Source organism: Oreochromis niloticus, linkage group LG19 (assembly GCF_001858045.2).
Source record: "Oreochromis niloticus isolate F11D_XX linkage group LG19, O_niloticus_UMD_NMBU, whole genome shotgun sequence".
Taxonomy (NCBI): domain Eukaryota; kingdom Metazoa; phylum Chordata; class Actinopteri; order Cichliformes; family Cichlidae; genus Oreochromis; species Oreochromis niloticus.
Genome location: NC_031983.2, coordinates 20,955,250 through 20,977,387, shown reverse-complemented (window position 1 = coordinate 20,977,387; position 22,138 = coordinate 20,955,250). Strand labels below are relative to the sequence as shown.

The 22,138-nt window shown below is 39.5% G+C and overlaps 2 protein-coding genes across 3 annotated transcripts in view; one reads left to right on the top strand and one right to left on the bottom strand.

Moving 5' to 3' along the window:
* Nucleotides 1-227: 227 nt before the first annotated feature.
* LOC109195984 (uncharacterized) overlaps nt 228-22,138 on the bottom strand; it is a 98,445-nt gene continuing 76,534 nt past the window's right edge. The window contains exon 4 of one of the 2 annotated variants that reach the window (XM_019348887.2): nt 228-752. In XM_019348887.2, coding sequence (XP_019204432.1) covers nt 408-752 — 345 coding nt within the window. In that variant the 3' untranslated portion in view covers nt 228-407. Of the gene's footprint in view, nt 753-3,091; nt 4,474-22,138 lie in introns of those variants that run through there. The other variant, XM_025900903.1, reaches the window with a different exon arrangement.
* tmx1 (thioredoxin-related transmembrane protein 1) lies at nt 13,797-20,388 on the top strand. Its single transcript, XM_003442865.5, has 8 exons — nt 13,797-14,049; nt 14,383-14,498; nt 14,765-14,810; nt 16,163-16,291; nt 16,650-16,695; nt 17,919-18,020; nt 18,149-18,215; nt 18,308-20,388. Exons 1-8 carry the CDS (start codon nt 13,886-13,888, stop codon nt 18,538-18,540), a joined length of 903 nt encoding a protein of 300 aa, XP_003442913.1. The 5' UTR covers nt 13,797-13,885; the 3' UTR covers nt 18,541-20,388.

The window sequence follows — 22,138 nt, the reverse complement described above, 5'->3', positions numbered from 1 at the left end:
AAAACCTAAGAGTAATATGGAAAAAAATAGCTAATGCAAGAGGCCAGCCACTTAACAGAAGCTCCAGAGACTCCCATGGTTCATCCTGACACATCCTATTATAAAATGGATTTTTGTTAGATGCAGCCTATGTCCCACTGATATGCACAAGTTAAAGATTTAATGTGCAAGTATTTTACGAAATAAAATTGAAGTGGCACCAACAAAACTGATCAGAAAGAGCTGATTTATTTATTGACAAGATGAATGATAAAATCCTGTGAAGTCTCATTCACCTGCACTGTAACTTGGCCGGGTTTGACTGTTTCAAAATGTGGCTTAATGTGATATTTCTTACTGCTAAACTTCACCACAGCAAATAGATTTTTTTGGTTAACATTTTCCCAACTATTGTCTTGTACTTTTTCTTATTCGTGTGTTGAAAAAATGTTCAAATAAAATACATATATATATATGTATAAAAAACACAAACTAATACAGATAATACACTGTGTAACTTTTTTCTCTCTCAGTCTAGCCACCCTTTTCCTCGTTTCTTTGTTTCCTTCTATTGTTCTTTGAATTACAGCCATCCACATCCCTGCAAGTGTCTCTTTCCCCCCCACTGTCAGCTGACCTCCCACAGGCACAATAGATGCGGACTGGAGAGATTGGTGTGGTGACCATTGATCTACTGGGACTCTCGCTGATGCCTCCATCATCTCAGTAACAGCAACACTCCTGGAAGGTGGGGGGGTCATGATTGACTCTTTCTGTGAGAAACATAAATCATTTTGTTTATTGGCACAAACATCAGCTGTATATTCAGTGCTTATTTATTAGGTGGCATGCCATTTTCTTAATGCTTTAAAACCTGTTTTAATGTATTCTTCTCTGTAACACACAGTTCAGTTTTGTCAAAATCCATTAAAGCAGTATTATTCTTCAATATGAAAAATAATTCCATTGTCTCCAGACAGTTGTTATTGTGCTAAACAGATCGAGTACAGAGTGCTATTCCCAGCCTTTGGGGGGCAGTGTGTTCAAAAATAGCAGCTGTAAATGGGCCAGAGGCAGCTGTAAGAAAGCTCCTTCTTAATAGAGTACAGATGACAACCCATCAGCATCAAAATAGTTCTTACACAGTCGCTCTTCTCTCATACTGTACTGAAAGAAAACACTAAAAACAAAACGTCAAACGTACTGACCGGGGCACAGAGACAGTCTCCCACGAGGGTCCAGTTTAGCCCACTGCATGGCACTTCACTGAAGTCATTAATTACTCCATTTTTAAAGTAAAATGCGTTGCTGTTTCTAGTGTGGTGATGCCAGTGTTAAATAATGAATGGAAATTCAATGTTTTTTTGAAATGTCAACAAGCTGTTTGAAGTCATGCTGCTTCAAAAAGACATGCTTTTATTTTGTAGTTACGAAAACATGTCAACTGGATGTCTGTCTTTTCATTGTGCTTTTACGTGGTACATGCATGTGACAACAGAAGACTCATTAAACATATATAGCCTCAGACATGTCGATGAAATTACAGTTATTTTTGTAAATGGTGATTCATTAAATAAGAAAAGATGATTTTTAGAATTTACTTCTGTAAATTTATTCAAGAAAGGACCTTCATGTAGGGATATGGTAAAAAGAAATTACACCTTGCGTGACTTCTAAGTTTTATATTTCATAACATGATAAAAAATGGTCAGGTCCTTATTAAAATCTGGTAAGCCCTAACTTTCAACATACTAACTGAGGCCTGTAGAGTCTTAGATGTAGCTCTTGGATTTTTTGCATTTTTTCTGAGCATTGCATGGTCCGACCTTCGCGTTCTCACTGCAGAATGATGGGCTTCACATTTTTTGGAAATGGCCTTCCCAGATTGACGAGCAACAAGAGCTTTTCAAAGATCATTGCTGATGTCTTATCTCACTTGTACTGTGTTAATACACCTCAATGCTTGAGATCGGCATACTCAGCTTAAAGGGTGTACTTTGTTTTTCACACACGTTTTTGTATTTTTGCTTAATTTCTGCTGAATAAATAATGATACAGTGTAATGTGTGATGTTTTGTAATTCATCTGAGGTTATAGTTACCTCAGGGCCTGATTGTTTTTTATATTATGTCTTGATATGTGAAATGTTAGAATTGAAAAGTGTACTTTCTTTTTATTATGCAATATCTTTACAGGTCTGATCTTCTTGAGATCAAATGTTGGTATATGTATGAACAGATGTGTGTGTGTCACATCACAAATAAGGATAGCTTGTTGTGTGAATAATATTTTATGTATTTCAGCTTTTTGTTCGTACTGACAGCATCAAAAAGCAGACTAGTTCAGCAAAAACTATTCACCTTGTCTCAGTGGAGAACGATTACAACAGATTGCAACAGAAAAAGAAAAAAACCATTTTGACAGACTGCAGCCGCCTCATGTTAGCGTTGGCTAAACCAGAGCTGGAGATTGTTGTTGTATCATTTGAGGATTGTGAATTTGTCCTGGGTAAGCTACACTGGTGAAGCTGCGTGGAAAATTGAATGACCCTACTTTAACTTGTAAGATGTCGTAATGGCGTCAAGACCGGGGTTTTTCTTTTAGACCATTCTTTTTCTCCATAAACCCTAGAAGTGATTGTGTGGGAAAATCCCAGTATATCATCAGTTTCAGGCATTCACTTGTCTTTCTTGTTCGCTGGGTTACTGCCATGTGAAATGTGTTCATATAAAAAAGTTAACGCATTTTGATTCATTTAAAAAGACAACACATAAACTAAAATAACTTTACTTGTTTGAATGCATCTTTGAGACTGCTTTTGCTGTTCATTTTTGGTATTATGAAGGATCATTATGTTAAAGGTTATTGCTTCGATGGAAATTCCCCAGTTTGGCTCAAGGACCTCCATTTTTTTACATTTGCAAATGTCCAAAAAGATCATCAGAAGCTCATGAGACAGCTGCTCAAAGCATGGGAATCTTCTTAACCCATTTTCTACTAAGACCTTGTCAATGAACATTGAATTAACGGCCTTATAGCACAACCACGTTAAGGCCACAGCTGTTATAGCTCACTTTAGATTATTTCCATTACACAGACCCTTCTCTGTGGATTGAGCTATACTGTTATGGTATATATAGCATGCTCTATAGTTGGTCTTTGACTGCTTTCAGTTCTCTTCTCTGTATGTTGTACAGGGAAGAGAAATGGGAAGCACTGCAAGCTTGTTATTATTTCAGAATCTTTTAATATGATCACGCAATTAATTTGGAAGCTGGCTTGCTCTATTGAAAGGGTTAAAATTGAAAACTGAAAGTTCTATGGAGACAAACAACTGTGTAATTGTCCTAAACAAAGCCAACACAAAGTGGCTGAAATACATTCAGGGGGGATTTTGCAGGCAGAGGAAGTGCTCTCAATCCCTGCACCCACTGCAAACTGCATCTTTCAGGAGACGTCTTCAGCGACAGGTGAATTACTTTAAATACATGCCAAGCGTTATGCACAATGCATTTGGCATCGTGACGCGATGTAACATATAATAAGAAGTATGGCGACGGAAATGTTTTACGTCACGTCTTTAAGAGGCATCTGTTTCAAAAGATGTGTCTATTTTTATTTTGGAAGAGGATCTACTCGTGTACTTTGCTCTAGGCAGGAAGCCTGTTACATAAATACATTTTATACGTGTTTCCATGAGTGTGTGTCTGTGTGGGTGTCCGTCGGTGAATGATACGCCATTGTGCGCCTCCCACCGCTTGCTTCGTTTCCTCGCGCTTGCCTGCCCTGTCCACCCACTGCTTCCGACAACCCAGCCTCCCTCTCAGACGCCAGTAGAGGCCTGCAAGAGCATCATTTGTCACTGAGTCATGAATGACTGTACTTACAAGGGTACCGAGCTTTTTCAGAAACAAGTAAATCCAACTTATATAACTGCCTCTTTCTGTTTATGGGTAAACATGAAAAAAGACTGGTGGTATATTAGCAGCACAGGCCTGAATGGAGTATAAATAACATAATGTCGGCCTTGTTTGACAGAATTTGAGTTAGCCACACCAGATTACAATGAATTGCAGTAGAACACAGTAAAGTGGATCTGCTTATTAAATATTGAAACGGATTATTAAATAAACTAGATGAAAAAAACAGTATGGAGAAGAGAGATTTGGGGCAGTTTGAAATACAGCAAGTCTCACCAGGCCAAATCGAGTTACAGTTAATAATGCTGTAGATATATCTCTTGTTGGTTCAGCTGGGTGGAGAACCAGTACAAAGGCTTTGTGTTATTTTCACAGTCATCAAACTATTGTGGGACCACTGGGGTCTTTGGATTCAGAGGGAGTACTGTTTGTCAGAGACCATTTTTATCAGTTGATCAGGATTCATGTGCAGGATGTTAACCAGTACAGTTTCCATAGTTTAAAAAACTCTGATCAAGTGTCCAGCCGTCTGTTATTCTTCCGGTTTGAAGTCAGTCATCACCTTGATGTGGATCTGAGAGAAAATGGAGAAAGTTTTGAATCTCAGGTTATTGCTGCGGGTGGTGAAATTAATTTTTTATCACAAATAATGTGAAGGTTTATCTTCTTCTTTTTTTAAAAACACGAGTTGGTTTGAGTTGCTGTCTTTTTTCTTATTCTCACCTCAGTGATTACGTAGTTACTTTGTCTGCATCGGTTCGCTCCTGTTTTTGGCTTTAGCCTTCCCATTAACATCTTGTTTTTTTATTGCCTGTTTACATCTTGTTTAAACGTTTCTTGGATTCATCTTGACACAGAAATGAGCACTCCTGTAACTGACTGACAGCAGACCACCTGCCAGTTCCCAGCTCGATCTAGCTGACCAACTGAGGTTTTGCAGTCACTTGTCTGCTAACTATGTGATGTTGTCCTATCACCTAACACCACTTTGGGTGTGTGAAAATAGCGGTGACAGTTTAAGGCCATTCACACTGGGCTACAGGCCGGTTCATGTCCATCTGTTAACCACTGGTTCTGAGGGAAAAAAGGTGGTGAAAACTTCCTCTGGATTGCTTTGGTCTCCAGCAAATTGCCACGGTTGTCTGTAGTTGGCTAGTAGTTGCAAGTTTTTGAAAGTCAGCATCTTCAATGCAAACTACTGTTTAGGCAACCATGGCAATCTGTTTACAATCACAAGGAGGTTTTCAGTGCACCACTCTTTTTGCCACACACTCCATTTAGTAATAGGCAGCAACTTCCAGGACCCACTCACCAACCTGTTGGGTAACACACACTTCCCCTAATGACTGGTAGTTGTATCACCAGCTATATGGTTCACAGCTCTCCAACAATGTGTGCATGATGCCATGCACAAACACTCTACATCTGAGAATCGCCTTTTCCTGCATTTTCTCAGTCTGAAGAGCATCAGTCTGATCTGCCCTGTCAGCTAATACCCAGGTGGTATCCAGCTGCTCTGCATTCAAGCTTTTACCTGTCCTATATTCTGCCCAGAACTCCAGTATCTGGGAATGGGGATTGTTTTTTGTTGCTGGATGTCTGACATGGAAAAAAATTATATTTATTACAGTGTCTTAATACTTCCTGTTTAAGAAAATAATATTTTAAAGGGGAGAAAAGCTTTCTGCCATTGCTTATTTTTGACTTATCATCAAATGAAGAATGAGTAACTGTGTTATCAGGAAGATATCTTCCACATATTCATTTTCAAGCCGGAAAATTCAGATCCGCACATAAAAGAGTGCAACACAAAAACGTCATTTTTCAAACCTACTTTTTAAGAGGCTGAGTTTGCCTGCTCTCACCATTACCAGCAAATAGGAAATCACAGTGTGCCATTTGTTTCACTGCTTTTATCACACACATGTTCAACACATCTTGCCTTCACCTTCAGATCTGCAGTGTGCCAACATTAATGAGAATATGTGCGGGTGTTAATGGCTTCCTCAGAGCTCCAGAGGCAGGGAGGTTGGGTTCAATTTGGTTGATGCAAAATCACAAAAATAAAACAGTGAGAAAAGAGTTTTCATTGTAATCACCGCCTGAAATACAGACTGATTGTTTGGGAACATTGTGAGGTTTACACGGTGTTCTGTCACCTCAGGGGATTAGACTATTCAGGTAAAAACAGCCTTTTATGTTGATATTAAGAGAGAAAGTAGGGAAAGCAGGAGGAATACAACACATTCAAAATGCAATTTATTGCCTGAAGTGCAACCGGAAAATTTAAAGTTAATGTAGTACAGAGCCAAATAAATGCAAATCTGTAACTGTAGTCATATATTTGACTGCATAGGGATGCACTGACTGGTTTCATCTATTAGGTGATCTAAACAAGATATGCACCTTTAAAAGAAAACACAAAGGTAAAATGAATAAAATGATTTAAACAATGACATCTGACCATAACATGCAATTTATCGAAAACAACACTTAAGCTGAAACAGGCTGTTTTACAGCTGATCAAAAGTTTATGACCACACCTCCAAAAAACTCGTAAACCCCCCCAAAACAGAAATTAAAGTTCCAAACATGAACTCAGTAATGAGTAGCTCCACCGTTATTGTTGATCACTTCAAATATTCGTTTCAACATGCTTGATGCAAGCGTTTCCACAAGATGAGTGGGAAAATCTCTCCAAGTGGTGAAGACGGCCGCACGAAGGGCATCTACTGTCTGGAACTGTTGTCCATTTACTAAACTTCCCTTGCCATCCATCCCCAAAGGTTCTCAGTTGGATTTGGATCAGGGGAAGACGCAGGATGGTCCAAAACAGTGATGTTATTCTACTGGAAGAAGTCCCTTGTCCAGTGGGCATTGTGTACTGTAGTGTTGTCCTGTTGAAAAACCCAGTCGTTACCACACAGATGAGAGCCCTCAGTCATCAGGGCAACATCTGGACATACCACCTGAAGCTCCATTGTTCTACTTCTACTGTGGTGCATAGAAAACATCTCAGGTGGGATCTTGTCATGTCAGCAATGTCGGAAACCATCAGGACCATCAAGGTTAAATTTTTTGTCTTCAGAGAATAAAACTTTCTTCCACCTCTCAATGTCCCATGTTTGATGTTGTCTTGGAAAGTCCAAACGGTCAGTCCTGTGGTGATCAAGGAGACGAGACGACCTTTGAAGATTTTTTTGTTTTTGAAGCCCTTCAGTCTCAAATGCTGTCTGATGGTTATGGCGCTGCAGTCGTCACCAGTAACTGCTTTAAACTGAGTCGAGGATCGTCTTGATGGACAGCTTTTTGGGTCTTCCACTTCCACTTTTTTGTTCCATAACCCTCAGGATCATTTAAGAAATTCCAAATGGCTGTCTTACTACGTTCCAGCTCAGCAGTGATGGCATGCTGCGAGAGACCCTGCTTATGCAGTTCAACAACCCGACCACGTTCAAAAAGGGAAAGTTTTTTTGCCTTTGCCAACAGAACATCATGACAGTGTGACTACCTGACAGAAAATGACAATGAATCCACATTTTTGCACAGATTTGGACTTTTAAAGGCATGTGGTCCTAAACTTGCTGTAAAATAGCCTGTTTCAGTTTAAGCACTGTTTTCAATAAATTGCATGCTCAAAAAATGTTTTGTCTCACTCCCATTTCTTCTTGTTGCACATTGAAGCTCTACTTGGAACCTTGTTAAGATCCAACCATGCAAAATATGATTTTTTGCCATTTATCAAGTGGTCTTAAACCTTTGATCGAGACTGTATTTTACAAAAGCTGAAAAGAATAGCAGATAGTTTCCATTCCCTGGTCAATAAAGCTAATATCAGACCATATTTAAGGCATTATGACTAAAAAGAACCACAAACAGCTCTCAGAAATGTCAGAAACGGACTTGAAGAGCTGCTGCTAGTAGTTTCCTCTCTTAATAGCTCACGCCAGTCTGTAGTGCTTTCAAAAACAGACTGTTAATCATTAATTTTAAATTGAAAAAAAGTGGTGGAATCCTCTTTAATATTAAAATTAACTTGTTCTGTTTTGTGAGCTGATTCCTAAAAGCAACCTTGCATCTTTTCCAGCGTTGTACTCAGGTAATTGAAAATGTAGAACAATGGGATGGACTGTGTAGGACGAGCAGAATAAAGGCTTTTGTTCCAAATGAATCCAGGCCTTCCACCACACGTGCAAATCCAATTAGAGGAACCAGAGGAGCTGGCTTTCCCTTGCTGCTGCCTGACACATTTACATAGCCTCATAAAGAGGCATCCCAATTTGCACGCCATTACCCACGAATGCTCCTAAACTAATCTACTGCACGCGAAATCCCAATGAACCTATCCCCACTGCTTTGTAATAACCAAAGAGAACATGGAGAATGCACTTTGTTTATCATTAAATGAACATAAACCGCAAAACTTGCACAATTATTTTCAATCTACACACAGCCAAACACAGCAACACGAACGGAGCAGCAGATAAAGTCTCTCTCATTTTAACATCTCTGACCTCGTTTTCCTGTAAAATATTTTCAGGACTACGCTAAATATATAACGTACACTTCTGGGAAATATACAAGTTTATCTGGCATTAACAGTTACATAGAAACTGAAACTCAGCACATGATTTACGCTTTCTGGTGGCAGGTCAGACATAATAAAATAAAAATGATTTCACTCTGGAGAAACCCCGAGTTACTTAATCTTGAGGCCATGACACATTCAATTACTTTTGAAGCAATAATTTATGCTCTTCACAGCCTCAGTAGAAATAATAAAGTGTCAGTCGAGATTAAAGCGCTGGTCAGCGGTGAGTCAGGACGTTGGGACGTAAGCTGAGCTCAGTAGAATCAGTGGTACTCCCCAGCCCAGTGACCCAGTGTCCGACTGATCCAGTTTTAAGAGCACCTCCTCCTTTGTCACTCAATGCCTCACCCCTCCCTTTCATTTCCCTGCACGCCACACTGCGACATGGCCACTTTGCAGACTATAAACCCCAGAGAACTGCAGGGATCGAGGGAATCACACTGCAGAGGCTCACTGGGCTAGGACACGCATAGCCAGTACATAAAGGCCCCCACTCTACACACACGCACACACCTTCACTGATTTACTAATAAAATTACCATGAAAAATAGACATATTGGACTGAAACAGGCATCTAAAACACAACACAAAGAGAGGAGATAAACTGAGATGAAACTAATTTTTAAAAGCATAAAATGCACCAAGTTCTTCCAAAGTTAATGACCTTTAGCTGGTTTCAGAGAACTGTGTGCTAATTAGTATTGCAATTTGAAGAGCTTATCTGAGGAGTGTAATTAATGCAAACCATCAGAAAAACAAATCATTTATCATGCAATGTGCAACACATCCAAATGTGGAACGCAGGTTAAATTCAGCATTGAGCTGCAGGGAACACAGAGAAGAAAACAAATGACAATCTAGTGGCACCTGAGGAGGAATGGAAGTCATTAATCACTGGCTGGAGAGTTCAGTAGCTTGACACTTTGGCACTTCTGTAGGCTGCTGACCTGAAGGCTGCAGAGACTGTGTACTGAGGTTTGCAAATGAGAAAAGATATTATGCTGTTTTTAGTGTGGTTTGGGTATGAAGAGTGATGTGAAAAGTGATTTATAGCTCTTGTGAGAGGAGCAGGAGGTGCTATTTCAGTTACAAAGGCAATTACTGTAGTTTGGATTTTACACTGAGGAAGAAAACTCATAAAAGTGTAATGTAAAAGGAAGAAAAATTGGTAGAAAGTAATAAAAAAAAATCTACTTTATCTCACCTCAGCTCGCTTTTTACACTTGACTCCCTGATGGCACACGAATTAAGCTGATCACTCACTGACAGAAGTTTCTAAAAGCCATAAAACAAAATTTAAAATGTAAGCTTTGACTTTACTGTGATTTTAAGACAATTTGAAGGCTTTACTGTGTCATTTTATAAAAAGATGTTCACATTTGGAGGGAGGGGTTTTGGCTTTGCTTTAATGATGGCAGAAAATGAAAATGCAATAAGCATCTTTCGGATTTACCTTACCAAGTTAAATAATCAGTATCAAATTCAGTTCAGTAAACGGCTGTCATGCTGCCCGAGGTAGTGGAAGTGAATCCCTGGAGAGTGAATCACAGCTCGCTGTGACAGTGAGTAAGATTTATGAGAGGACACTGGGCAAAATATAAATTCTCACAAGTGATTAGGAGCGCTCCAGTGGCTCCAGATGTTGAAGGGAATGTTGGACCAGCTGGTATTGAGATGTAATTGCCAAAGTGGGCTTTGCTACTCGCAAGTATGTCTTGTCCTATTCATCTATCAGCTGGGAAATACCTTGTCTCCGATTTTGCTGACAGAACACCTTGGAGAAGGGTTACAGGAACAGATATACTAATACAGAGGATGGGGGTGGGAGGGCAATTACGAGGACCAGGTAGTTCTCAGATAGCTTTTTTCCCTTAACAAATGAAGAAAGAGATGTCCTTATGCCCTGTGGGAGAGACACCACAGGGCACATCCTCCAGCCAGCCAGTGTATTCAAACCCACCTCTTACTGTGAAAGGACAGAGCAAACTACTGCACCACCATGCAACCTAAGCATCTGGCCAATTTTCAAAATAAAATACCAATATGCAGACTAAAGGCATTTTCACTGTCTGAAATTCTCCCAGTCTGATCTGAAGTTGTACAAATGACAGAACAAAAATCCATTAACATCATTTTTTTTAATTCTTTTTTGGGCTCCTCCAAAAATCAGAGAAATAAATAACCATCCATCCATCATTCCTTCATTCATTCTTCCGCTTATACAACCCAGCTTGTCTTTAGAGATAACTGAAACATTTAATTACAATATTTAAGTGGAACAAGCAAAGTTGAATATGGAGTTTGAGAACGACACAGAAAACCCAAAGAAACTTGTCCCACATGTGTGTTGCGTAGCTGGTTTGAGAGGATGTTCTTCCTCCTTACTCCCACACTGTGCCACTTCTCACTCTTGAAATTACTGGAATCCATTAGCTGCCACGTGGACAGTCTGAGAGCTTCATGACAGCACAGTTGCACATAAAACGAAGCACCGTTGCCCTTTACATCCACACAGAAGTAGAGCTGCAGGAGCATACAGGTAAAAGGCAAAAAGGAGAAAATTATGGCTGCCAGAAAGACAAATATCTACACTTGTGGATGCTCCAGAAAGGGTGCCAAAGTGCTGCAATTTACTGGCCTTTTTACATTTCACATTTTACCTCATGTACAAAGTTTTGTAAAATGTTTTGTGAAAGTTTTCAAGTTTTACAAACGTTTAAATTTAACCAACATGATTATCGGCATGTAGTCTGTATATATTACTGCAGCTGTTAGCTTTCAAATCAGGTAGTGTTTGAGCGTACCCTCCCTTTCAATCACGCTGAAGGACAGAGAAGGTAACAGGAAACAAAACAACATTAAAGAAGAGGATTAATGAGAGACTCTATGGGATTGAGTTTCAATACAAATTCTGCAGAAATAATTGCTCAGGAGCAACAGATGGATAGCATAAAATTGAAGTTTACTCTCCAGATAAGGAAACACAGCATAACTTTGCACTATGGAAAAGCAGCCATGGCTGACCTGGAGTCATTTTGCCTAACTAAAATAAACAGTGCTAAAAACCAGGCTCCATCAGGCTTCACCTATCATCAAATGGAGGCATTAACTCCAAAAACATTATATTTGATGCAATATAATTGTAGTGTTTGGCGAAAATATGTATAGTTCTCGTAATCTGGTAAATGACCGATGGGACAGGCTGGCAGCAAGGTTGCCTGGCATTCGGTGTTCTTAATAAATCCATGATCCAGGAAAATTACTGGTGCTGTTGTTGCTCGAGACACAGAAGAAATCTCAGAGCTCGACTTTGCAATGTAACCAACATTTTTTGGATTGTTTGTTTATCTAATTAAAAAAAATGACTCAAAATACTATTCACCTAAACGTGAGTGTGAACCAAACTAAATACTGTTGCAGACTTAGAAATCCTAAACCTTGTAAGTGGAGCAGCGCCGATGGCTGGAGAAAGGGGACAATAGTAGGGGCACAAAAGGATGTCATCTGGAGGGTATTTTTAGAGCGTGAGGTGCAGTGATAACTAGAAGCTGTTTCAATTTGCCTGCAGGTTCCCAACAATAATAAGTGCTCTCATTCTGGGGTTTACTCTGAGTGACATCCTCTCATGAAGGGAAAGAGGACTGGCTCAGACGCACACACACTGGTTTATAGGTGGGAAACATTTGCTTTATGTGGTTGCAAAGCACAAGCTGTCTTTTCTGGAGCATTTCAAAGCATAAAATAGTATTTGGCTCACAACCCACTAAACGAAATAGCTAAACACAAGAATGTTTTGAATGCAGAGCCTAATCTCTTGACGTGAATTCTCTAAAAGGCTTCAATAAGACATTTATGAATTTGAAGGCAGGAAGGTGTCTTTTATCTTCAGGTCAAATCAGCTTTGTCTGGGGAAACAGTCATATATCTTGTTTTCATTTTTTGTTTTAAAAGCCCCTTGTGATGTAATTTGTACCAAATTGTTTTAGCAATAGTCAGTACTGAGATATTAGTACTTAGTGCAGTGCTTTCGACCAGTCTGGCAGTAGGATGGATTTAATCATTAGGTAATACTTAGATCCACTAAGTCCAAACACACATTACTAAGAGCTACAGTTTCTTTCTTTTTTCCCTTTAAAAAAAAAAAAACAGTAGCACCACCTGCTGGTAGTTGGCGTTTACTTAACAAAAAAAGACGAATATTTTAAAGCAGAGATTATGCAATGTTTGCTTTGAGAGTGTTGATGCAGAATTATAAGGTCAGGAGCTTCATTATGCCAAAAGAGGAACTGTGATACTGCATGAGGAAGTCAGGAGTGGCGGAAAAGCATGTGAGGGCTGGTGCATTTATGAGAACAGCAAGACAGTGTTGAGATGTGCAAGAGGAGTGACAGACTGGTTCAAGAAGGGGGTGGGATTACATCAGGGATCGGCTCTGAGGCTCTTCTTGTATGGAGTGGTAATGGACAGCCTGACAGATGAAGTTAGGCAGAAGTCTCCTTGGACTATGACGTTCAGAGACGTGATCTATAGTGAGAGTAGGAAGCAAGGGTAAAAGAGCCTGGAGAGGAATAAAAGTCAGCAGAGACAACATAGAATACATGAATGTGAAAGACAAGGAGACAGGTGTAACAGTAAAGATGGAAAGGAGTGAAAGGAATGAAGGTGGAGAAGTAACAGAGTGGTGGAGAAGAGAGGTGCTGGCAGGAGTAAAAGAGGATGACCGCAGAAGACAAGTAAATGGACGTAGGAGGACATCCAGAGGAATGGTGTGACAGAAGAGGATGCTGGTGAGATGGACTGTGATGTGCTGTGCCAACCCCAAAAGCAAGCAGCTGGAGGAAGTAGAATAAGATCATGGGTAACGAGAAAAAATGCAAGGTAAATAAGCAAATTTCTGCTTCCCTTTAATGCTTCTACTTTTTTAAAACACAAAAGGAATAATAAAAGAAAATCCAGTGTATTTGCTAAGTTAAGCCAGGAGGATTCATGAAATAAAACAAAATACAGAAATAAATACATTAAAACCTGAAGCTAACAGGCATTAAATGTGTTCATTACTAACTGTTCTAGGTCTAAATTGATGAGATTAAATGTATTTTCAAATATATAAATAAATATATATGTAAAACATTTATAAATAAATATATCTGAAAGCATATTGATTTAGTATTGATATTTTAACCTTTGCCTTAAGGATAAGGATATAAAATAAATATTGAAATTATTAAAAAAGTAATAAATAAAAACTAAAATTATGGTTCTAGCTATAAAATTAATTTAAAATAATTTGACTCGTCAGCTGACCGGTGACGTTTAGGCGCACAGCGGAAGTTAGGCACGGCATGTTTGCTAGCTAGCCGCAGCAGTAGCACCCAAGAGCAACAGAGGCTCAAACATGTTTTCTTTAATTCTGCAAACGAAGCACAAGTCATGGATATACCTTTCACTGCTGGGAATATGCTTTATATCGTCGCCAGTATTGGCCAAGCCGGACAGTCTCAAAGAAGTAACGGATGCTAACTGGGAGGAGATCCTGACTGGGGAATGGATGATTGAATTGTCAGTATCTTGCTAACGTCCGGTGCTAACAACTAGTCAGCTAGATTTATTTTTAAACTCCTACAAACACGAGTCCAGCCGTCTCCAGGCGCGGGTCATTAGTTTTATTTAATTGTTATCTTTTATTCCGACATGTAGTCAGGATAAATTAAAATTGTTCAGCTCTGCTAACAGCTGCTATTTTTAGCTAACCAGCTTACATCAGTTGCATGGGGTTCACTTTGCTAAAGAACAGACTCATAATAGCTCGTAGATTAGTGGTTATCTGCACGGTAAAAGTGATGATTGTGCTCCTGATTTGCGTCTTTCTTTGTGAAATTTGATCTCCATCAGCTACGCACCCTGGTGTCCAGCGTGCCAGCAGCTCCAACCAGCGTGGAAGGAGTTTGCGGACTGGGGAGAGGACATGGGGGTCAACATAGCAAAAGTGGATGTGACAGAGCAGCCTGGTGGGTTTGAATGACCTCTCCCATTTACCAACTACACAATGACTTGTACACATGAAACAAAGCTTCAGGGCAGTTCAGGAAACCTCTCTGTGTTGGAAAGGATGATGTTACAGATTTGGCAGTGATATGGCAACTCTGCAGTGAGTCAGTCAGTCAGTCATTGTTTTTCCTTACATTAGTAAGTTGTTAATACTAATGTTGGTCTGTAGCTGAAGATTACTTCAACATGTCTGTCACTTAGTGTACTTGTCTCCTCCCTTCCTAAGGTTTGAGCGGGCGATTCATCATCACTTCACTTCCTACTATTTACCAGTAAGTTCTTGGTTATTTTTGTGGTTTTATTTACTTCCTCTTTTAAATGTGTTAACCCAGCTGTGTAAGAAGCTCTTGTTTTATCATGGTTTGGTCTGTGGACGGCAGAAAACTTTGCATTGGGACTCTTAAGTACAGTTGCAGAAATAGGATTTATAGGATAGGAACAAAAACGTTTTAATTGCTTTGTCATAGAGTTCAAAGCTAAAAGTAGCTGCAGTAGGAAACTATTCCACAGTCTTGGTGACTCTGATGGAAATGTGCCATCCCTTCTCAGTCTTAATATTATCTTTAGTCTTGTATGAGGAACAACTAGTAAATTCTGAGCCTGTGATCAAGTCTAACCTGCTGTCTTTTTCTCCACATTTCCTTCATGTTTCCAGTAACAATGAAGTACAGTCAAAATGCCACAGATAGTTTTCAAAATTACCTAGCCTAAACTGCCAGAGTTGAAGGTAAAGTTTTCAGATTGCAACAGACCCAAATTTTAAGTGGAAAAAAAATAACCTAAGACTTCTTTGGTGCCCCTGAACTACTGTTTATTTTCCTGTAGCTCACAGTGATTCATATTGAAAGATTGACCTGTGTCTCTGCACTGTTTATTTGGCTGACTAAAACAGATTATAACAGTGGCTCTGCTTTAGCTGTTCTGGCTGTGTCACCTCAGTTTATGTGTGCAATACTAGCTATATACAGGGTGTGTGTATGTTTGTTTGTAGTGAATTGGCAAGTTTGTGCCGGCTGAGCTCTTGAATTCCTGTGCTCTATTAGCAACAGATCTAAATTTATCCTTCTGAAGCACTGCCAGTTCAAATTCAGGGTTTGTTATATTAGGAGCACAAAAAAGGAGTTACAGTTCAGCTCCTGATGGCTATCCATGGCATTACTGATTGCAGTTGCAGCTCTAACAGTTACAAAATCTGCAGCTTCGCCCAGCAAACAGGTCAGCAGCACCTATGCATTTGTTTGTTTGGAAGGAAGGAAGGCTCAACAGTAAATTCATCATATAAAGTGCCACATTATCTCTTCATAAATTGGCAGTGGCATATAATTGGACCTGTGGTTCAGGAGAACGCAGAAATCATGACATGAAAACATAGAAGCACAAATGAATTAACTTTCCCTTGATGCAGTAAAATATTTCCCAAGAATCATTTTTCATTTGTTTAGTGGAGAAAATTCAAATCTTTATCTTGTCTTTATCACAAACTTCACTACTTTATCCTGCAGCTTGTCGCTCGACTTCAGCTCTTAGGCTCAGAGCCACTATAAGCTGCTAAATGCACACATTTTTTGATAGTATATCAGTCGATAAGATGGTCCCTATCTGTGTGAATCTGTGTGTGTTTCAGCTCTAAGGACGGCGTCTTCCGCAAGTACCAGGGAGCTCGCACTAAAGATGACTTCCTCAGCTTCGTTCATGACCAGAAATGGAAAGCAGTCGAGCCGGTTTCCTCTTGGTTTGGACCGTCTTCCTTTTTGTGAGTTTGTATCTTCAGCTAAGTCACTATGCTATTAATGCTAGAGATTTATCAGCCCGGGTTATTAGTTAAATTAGTTTTCCTTTATGTTCTAGGTAGAATTTGTGATGGGAAATGATTCATTCTCCATTTATTGATCAGTTCAATAATAATAATGAGTCACTGTTGCACATTACTCCTTTGAAAAAGCAGAAAATAACTTGAAGTGTTTACTCTTTTCTTCATGATGCTTTGAAGTGAGACACAAATGCACACCCTCCTGTGCCGCTCCTGTTATTTTTGGCTTTTGGCTTTGTAGTGATGTGAGAGATTGAAACAGTGTTAAATTACACGCTGTCCTCCCCTCCTCTGTTGACAGAATGAATTCGATGTCTGCTTTGTTCAAGCTCTCCATGTTTATCCGGGTAAGTGAGGATTTCTCTCTCAGTGCTGTAGGTTATTATGCATATTAAGCATTTGTTTTGTGTGCATGTCACGCCTAAAGTGAAATTACATGTTGAAATTAGACTTGCTTTCATGTGCGAAGTGTAAACTTCTAATCCAGTTTTACGGAGTTTAAGAGCTGGCACACTGAATGAAAAACAAATATAAGTGGTGTTGATATTTACAGTGGACCTCACAGAGAATTGAGTAATCAAACATTACTCAAATAGGTGGAGACAGGAAATTTTGAGGGAAGCCTTGCTTTGCTTAATTGAATTGGGATGCAGAGTTAAGACGCACATCAGTTGCATGGGGTTATGACAGTTATGACAGATGGCTTAAGAATGGCTTTACACATTGATAAACACACCAGGACACAAATAAACTCTACCACATACTTGATGTTTCAAATATATTTTGGGTATTTCCGTTGGCAGCTTCTTTTTAAATGACAGTTTAAGTGTCGTGATATCTTACTGTTTAGCTGTTGATTAATATTCCCGAATCTAATTCAGTTCAGCTGTGATGCAAAACTGTGCAATAGTCTTGAGCTACCCCTCATTTCTTTACATTTGTTTCCAAGGAGTCACACTTTCTTGTGAATATTTTTTAACAGTCTTGAGCAATCGTCCTCCAGACTGTCTGAAGGTCTTACAAAGTTTTTCTTTTGACATTGACTGCATTTGGCTGCATATTGAACAAAAGGCAGTCAAAGAAGAGAAATGATAGAAAAGGCTTGCCTAAAAGCGTTAAGGCTGTGGTCATACCAAAAATTAACTCTTAAGCTTATAAGAATCTCACTTTTTGTCTCTTATTCTGTATTTCCATCTATGTTCAATAAATCTCTGCACCCTTTTCCCATTTTTCAAATACGGTATAAAGAAATTAGGGGAGGTTTAAGACTTTTGCACAGAACTGCAGCTGTTAAAACAAGAACTAAATTGTGTATATATAAGCTATAAAAACAATAGATTCAACTTTCAAATCTCTATTGTAGTGGTTGCTGGCGCTCTACCCTGCTGTACCGGTATAATCAGTTCAGCGTGCGGCCTGAAGGTGGCGCCAGAGGTTCACTGGACCCTTCTATTGATGACATGAATTTTAGCTACATATAAACAAAAGCATGGGTTATAAAAGGATCTAAAGAATAACCAGCCTGCTTTGTTGATGTGGGTTGAAATATCTCGTCTCTTGTGATTTCCAGCGTTGTCATAACTACATGACGGAGAAGCTGGGGATTCCCGTGTGGGGATCATATGTTATCTTTGGCTTGGCCACTCTGTTTTCTGGCCTGGCGTTGGGTCTGGTGAGTAATTTTGCCGTGCTTCGTTATTATGAAACTGAAATGATTCTGTTTTGAAGCTCTTACATCGTTCATCACAAATGCACACATTCCCAGTGGTTTAACGATTAATCCTGTCTTGTCTGTTCCAGTTACTGGTGTTCATTGCAGATTTCGTCTTCCCCTCAAGAAGATTTTCTTCTCCCGATTACTACCCGAGTGAGTTTTGTAATAGATTAGACTAAATACTAATTCACATTTATGTTATATACAGTAAGATACTGACTGTTGCTCTAAATGCTGCTGTGCAGAGAAACAGACTATAGATCAGGCAAGATTAATCCAGCAACAAGAGGATGCCACTGAGGCTGACGGCGAGGAAGATGACGAAGAGGAGGAAGAAGAGGACCACGACGAGGTCTGGAGAAAGCCGAGAGGATCTCCCGAGGGCCGCCCTGAACCCAGGGGGCAGGCTTTCCCTGACGACGCCCTGAGGAAGCGGGTGGTGGGCAACCGGGGCGAGGAAGAGGAGGAGGACACTTAGAGAGAGAGAGCCTCCTCTTGACACGAGTACCGTGGAGACAGTAGAGTTGAAGGAGCCAAGTTCCTGAGCAGCAGTGTTTGTTTTTTTGTTTGTTTGTTTCTTTTAGAGCAGAGTCCAATATCTTCCCGCTGGTCCTGTTCCTCACCCCCAAGACCCTAAAAATGCCTCACTTTTCTTCTTCTCCCTCCCCCATTTTTTTTTTAAAGGAGAGCTTTTGACTTTCGCCTCTGCTCTCTCTCTAAGCCTAAGCAGCAGACTCCACCTGGAAAAAGAAAAGCAGCACTCCAGACACCCGTTTCTACTTGTGGAAACAAACGGTCTGGCTGAGGTTTAGGTATGACGTGCAGTGCGGCTGGAGTTTTGCAACGATGTTTATGCTATGCATTGTTTTTTAAATAAATGTGTGTGTTATATTTTTAATCTCTGAATTATTATAACAGGGTTGTAGGTTATCTATGGGGACAGATAACGTCATTTAATTTGATTTAATCTGCAACTTGAACGCTAATGTTCACACACCTTTCCACTTTCTGTGTCTGATGGCGAGAACGTGGCAAAGGACGTCTAAAATGTTAGTTTTTATTATAAAGATTTCAGTTTGCTTGTTGCAGAATTAAAAAAAAAAAGAAGAAGAGTGATTTGATATTTTCTCACGTTGACTTTTCTGGGGCTGCTTCACTATAAAAGCCTCCTTCTTACCAAATGGAGGCTTTTAAATTGAAGCAACTGCAGGAATCTTTACGTTTGTATTAGCAGTAGTGTTACAGCTATGGTTTAGACTTGGAATGGAGGGGGGCAAACAGTGATGCTTGTTTTCTCTCTTTTATTCATGTGAAGTTAATTTAAACTCAGCCACAAGCTTTGTGGTAAATATTTTAAGTATACCAAATACAAATGTGGCTACATTTGTATTTGTGACCCTATTTAGAATGCTAGTTTAAGCAGTTAACACAGCCTGTATTACAGACATCCTCTTGACACAGGTACATGTGGGGCAGGAACCCTTCGAATAGCATCTATGCTAAAGAAAGAGCGACGATCACATCACTCTTTCACTTTGACTTGGCTGCGTTTCTGTTGTTTAGCAAAGAACTAGGCCATCCTGCACAGATGCATTATTGAGTTTAAATTAAAGACGTGGAGAATGTTTTTCAGTAGATTCTTTAGTTTCCCCATAAGTTATCCTAAAGCTATTAATGTTATGTCTGATTTATTATCTGTTTCTAATATTTTTACTTGTGATTCTTTAACTATGAAAATATATTTGATCTAAAAAAAAAACCAAAACCCTTTGTGATGCCAGGTCTGCAGCGCCGTGTAGGTGCGATTAAGAAGACGAACAATGTGAAGACTTGGTAAATTCCTGTATCCAGAGCGATGTGTGGCATATCTGTACTAATGCTGCTCCGCTTTGTGGAGCAATAATAAAACTGACGTGTTTTCTTTTTTTTCCCCACCAACATCACTTGTAAAAATGTCAAACACCTGAGCTTCTTTTATATGCATGAGTGACACACATGGTGCACTGATGTCTCGTTAACACTTTATGAACGATGGCACTCAAAGAACATTAACTCCTGTATACTTTTGCTCCTTCTAACCAAACAACAGACCCAGTATACGACCAGTGTTTTGTTACACGTTTTTTGTTCTGAAGGGGCTTGTAATGACTTGCATTTATTAAGATTTTTTTTTTCTATGCTGATTTTTATTCCTTAAAAAGCCAATTGATCATTTAGGTGATGGATGAAACTGGTTGTACATATGACTTGTAGCATTCTCACTTTACAGTGAGTCACCTGTGATGCTTGATTGTTTCTTTAAATAAAGGGTTAACTCTAAAAACCATTTAACTTTTAGCTGTCGTTTTGCTTTTGTGTGATATTATTCTGTAAAATATATACAGTTTGACAAAGATGCAAAAGGAAACGGGAAAATTGTCAAGTGGTAGATTTGACAGTATTTGAAGAAATCAAATAATTTGGTAAAGAGTTACTTGGGTCATTAAGACTCACTGGATGCTTTATTACTGTGTTATTACCAGATCGGACCCCTTTTGCCTCAGAACTTCAGATTCAGCGAGGTGCTGGACGTTAACTTCATGGTGTCACAGACTTGCTGCAGATTTGTCAGCTGGACATCCATGATTGAAATCTCCTGTTCCACCACATCCCAGAGGTCTCTACTAGATTTACTGTCACAGTCATGAAACCAGTTTGAGATGATTTGAGCTTTGAGACATGGTGTGCTGTCCTGCTGGGAGCAGCCATCAGGAGGTCTTACTATCAGTATGTAGATGGTAAGCAACAAGCTTGAGGTAGGCTTCAGTGTTTAACAGTGATTCTCAGTTGGTGCTAAGGGGCTCAAAGTATGTCAAGAAGATATCTCCTACACCATTACAGCAGCAGCAGGATGGAGCCTTGCTTTTCTATCAGCTCAAAGCAATCTGACTATTCTCTGCACTCTAGCAACAACAACAACAATAAAGTATTTTCTCTTTCTCAGATCATTGTCTGTAAACTTGAGATGGTTGTGTGGAAAAATCTCAGGATCAGCAGTTTCTGAAATGCTCAGCTTGTCTCACACACCCATTCCCATAGTCACCTAAAACACCTTTCTTTCCCACTTTGATGCTTGGTTTGAACAGGTCATCTCAACCATATCTACACTCCTAATTGCACTAAATGAGTTTCTGCCATGTGATTGGCTGACTAGTGCCTCGCATGGCAGCTTCTGGTGTGTAGTCAGAATAATGATTAGGAGCAGTGATACAGTCAGACAGACACAGTACTCAAATAATCCTGAATTAACATCTTTAGAAAAACTCAAGGGGTAAGTAAAAATCTTTAAGCTTTTTAAGTTGTTGTTGTTTTTTGGTCTGGACACGATCCCAGCTGTCATAGCATGAAGGGCGGGAACACCGTGGATACGTGACTAATCTGATGCAGGGCTAACACAGAGAGACAGACAACCGTCACACTCACTCTCTCACCTATGGCCAATTTAGAATCAGCAACTCACCTAACCTCACTAAAATATACTATATTCTTGAATACATGAAAAAGTGATCACAGCTTAAACCCAGATTAGAAGGTAACAAGTAACTGACAAATAAATGTAATAAATGAGTGAAAATGAACTCCAGTTTAAACATCTTAAAATCTAAATCTAAATACTTTAAATGAACATATTTTATAATAAGTGCCAAAGTCTGCCAGCAGGTGACACTCTCACACACATTTTGAGTTGTTTTCAAAGCCAATATTGACCCCAGGAGCTACTAGCAAGCATTATGTCAGACAAATGTACACCTCAGGAAATAGTGACAGGAATGTTAAAGTGTGGTATTCTGAATGCAAAAGCTGCAGCTGACATTTTTCCTAATTTATTCTCCTGAGGCTTCCCATTTCCTTTCTTGAGTGACAACTTCTGTATTGTATTTCTAATCAGAGCTGTGATTTCAGCTTGAGTACCCTTGTGCACACGCTCTGTTTAGCAGTAGTATGTTTCTTGGAAGGAGAGCGAAAGAGGAAAGGTGTTTGATGGGATTCCCCTGATGTACTGTACCAGCCTGCTACACGCCCCCTCGGGCGTTTCA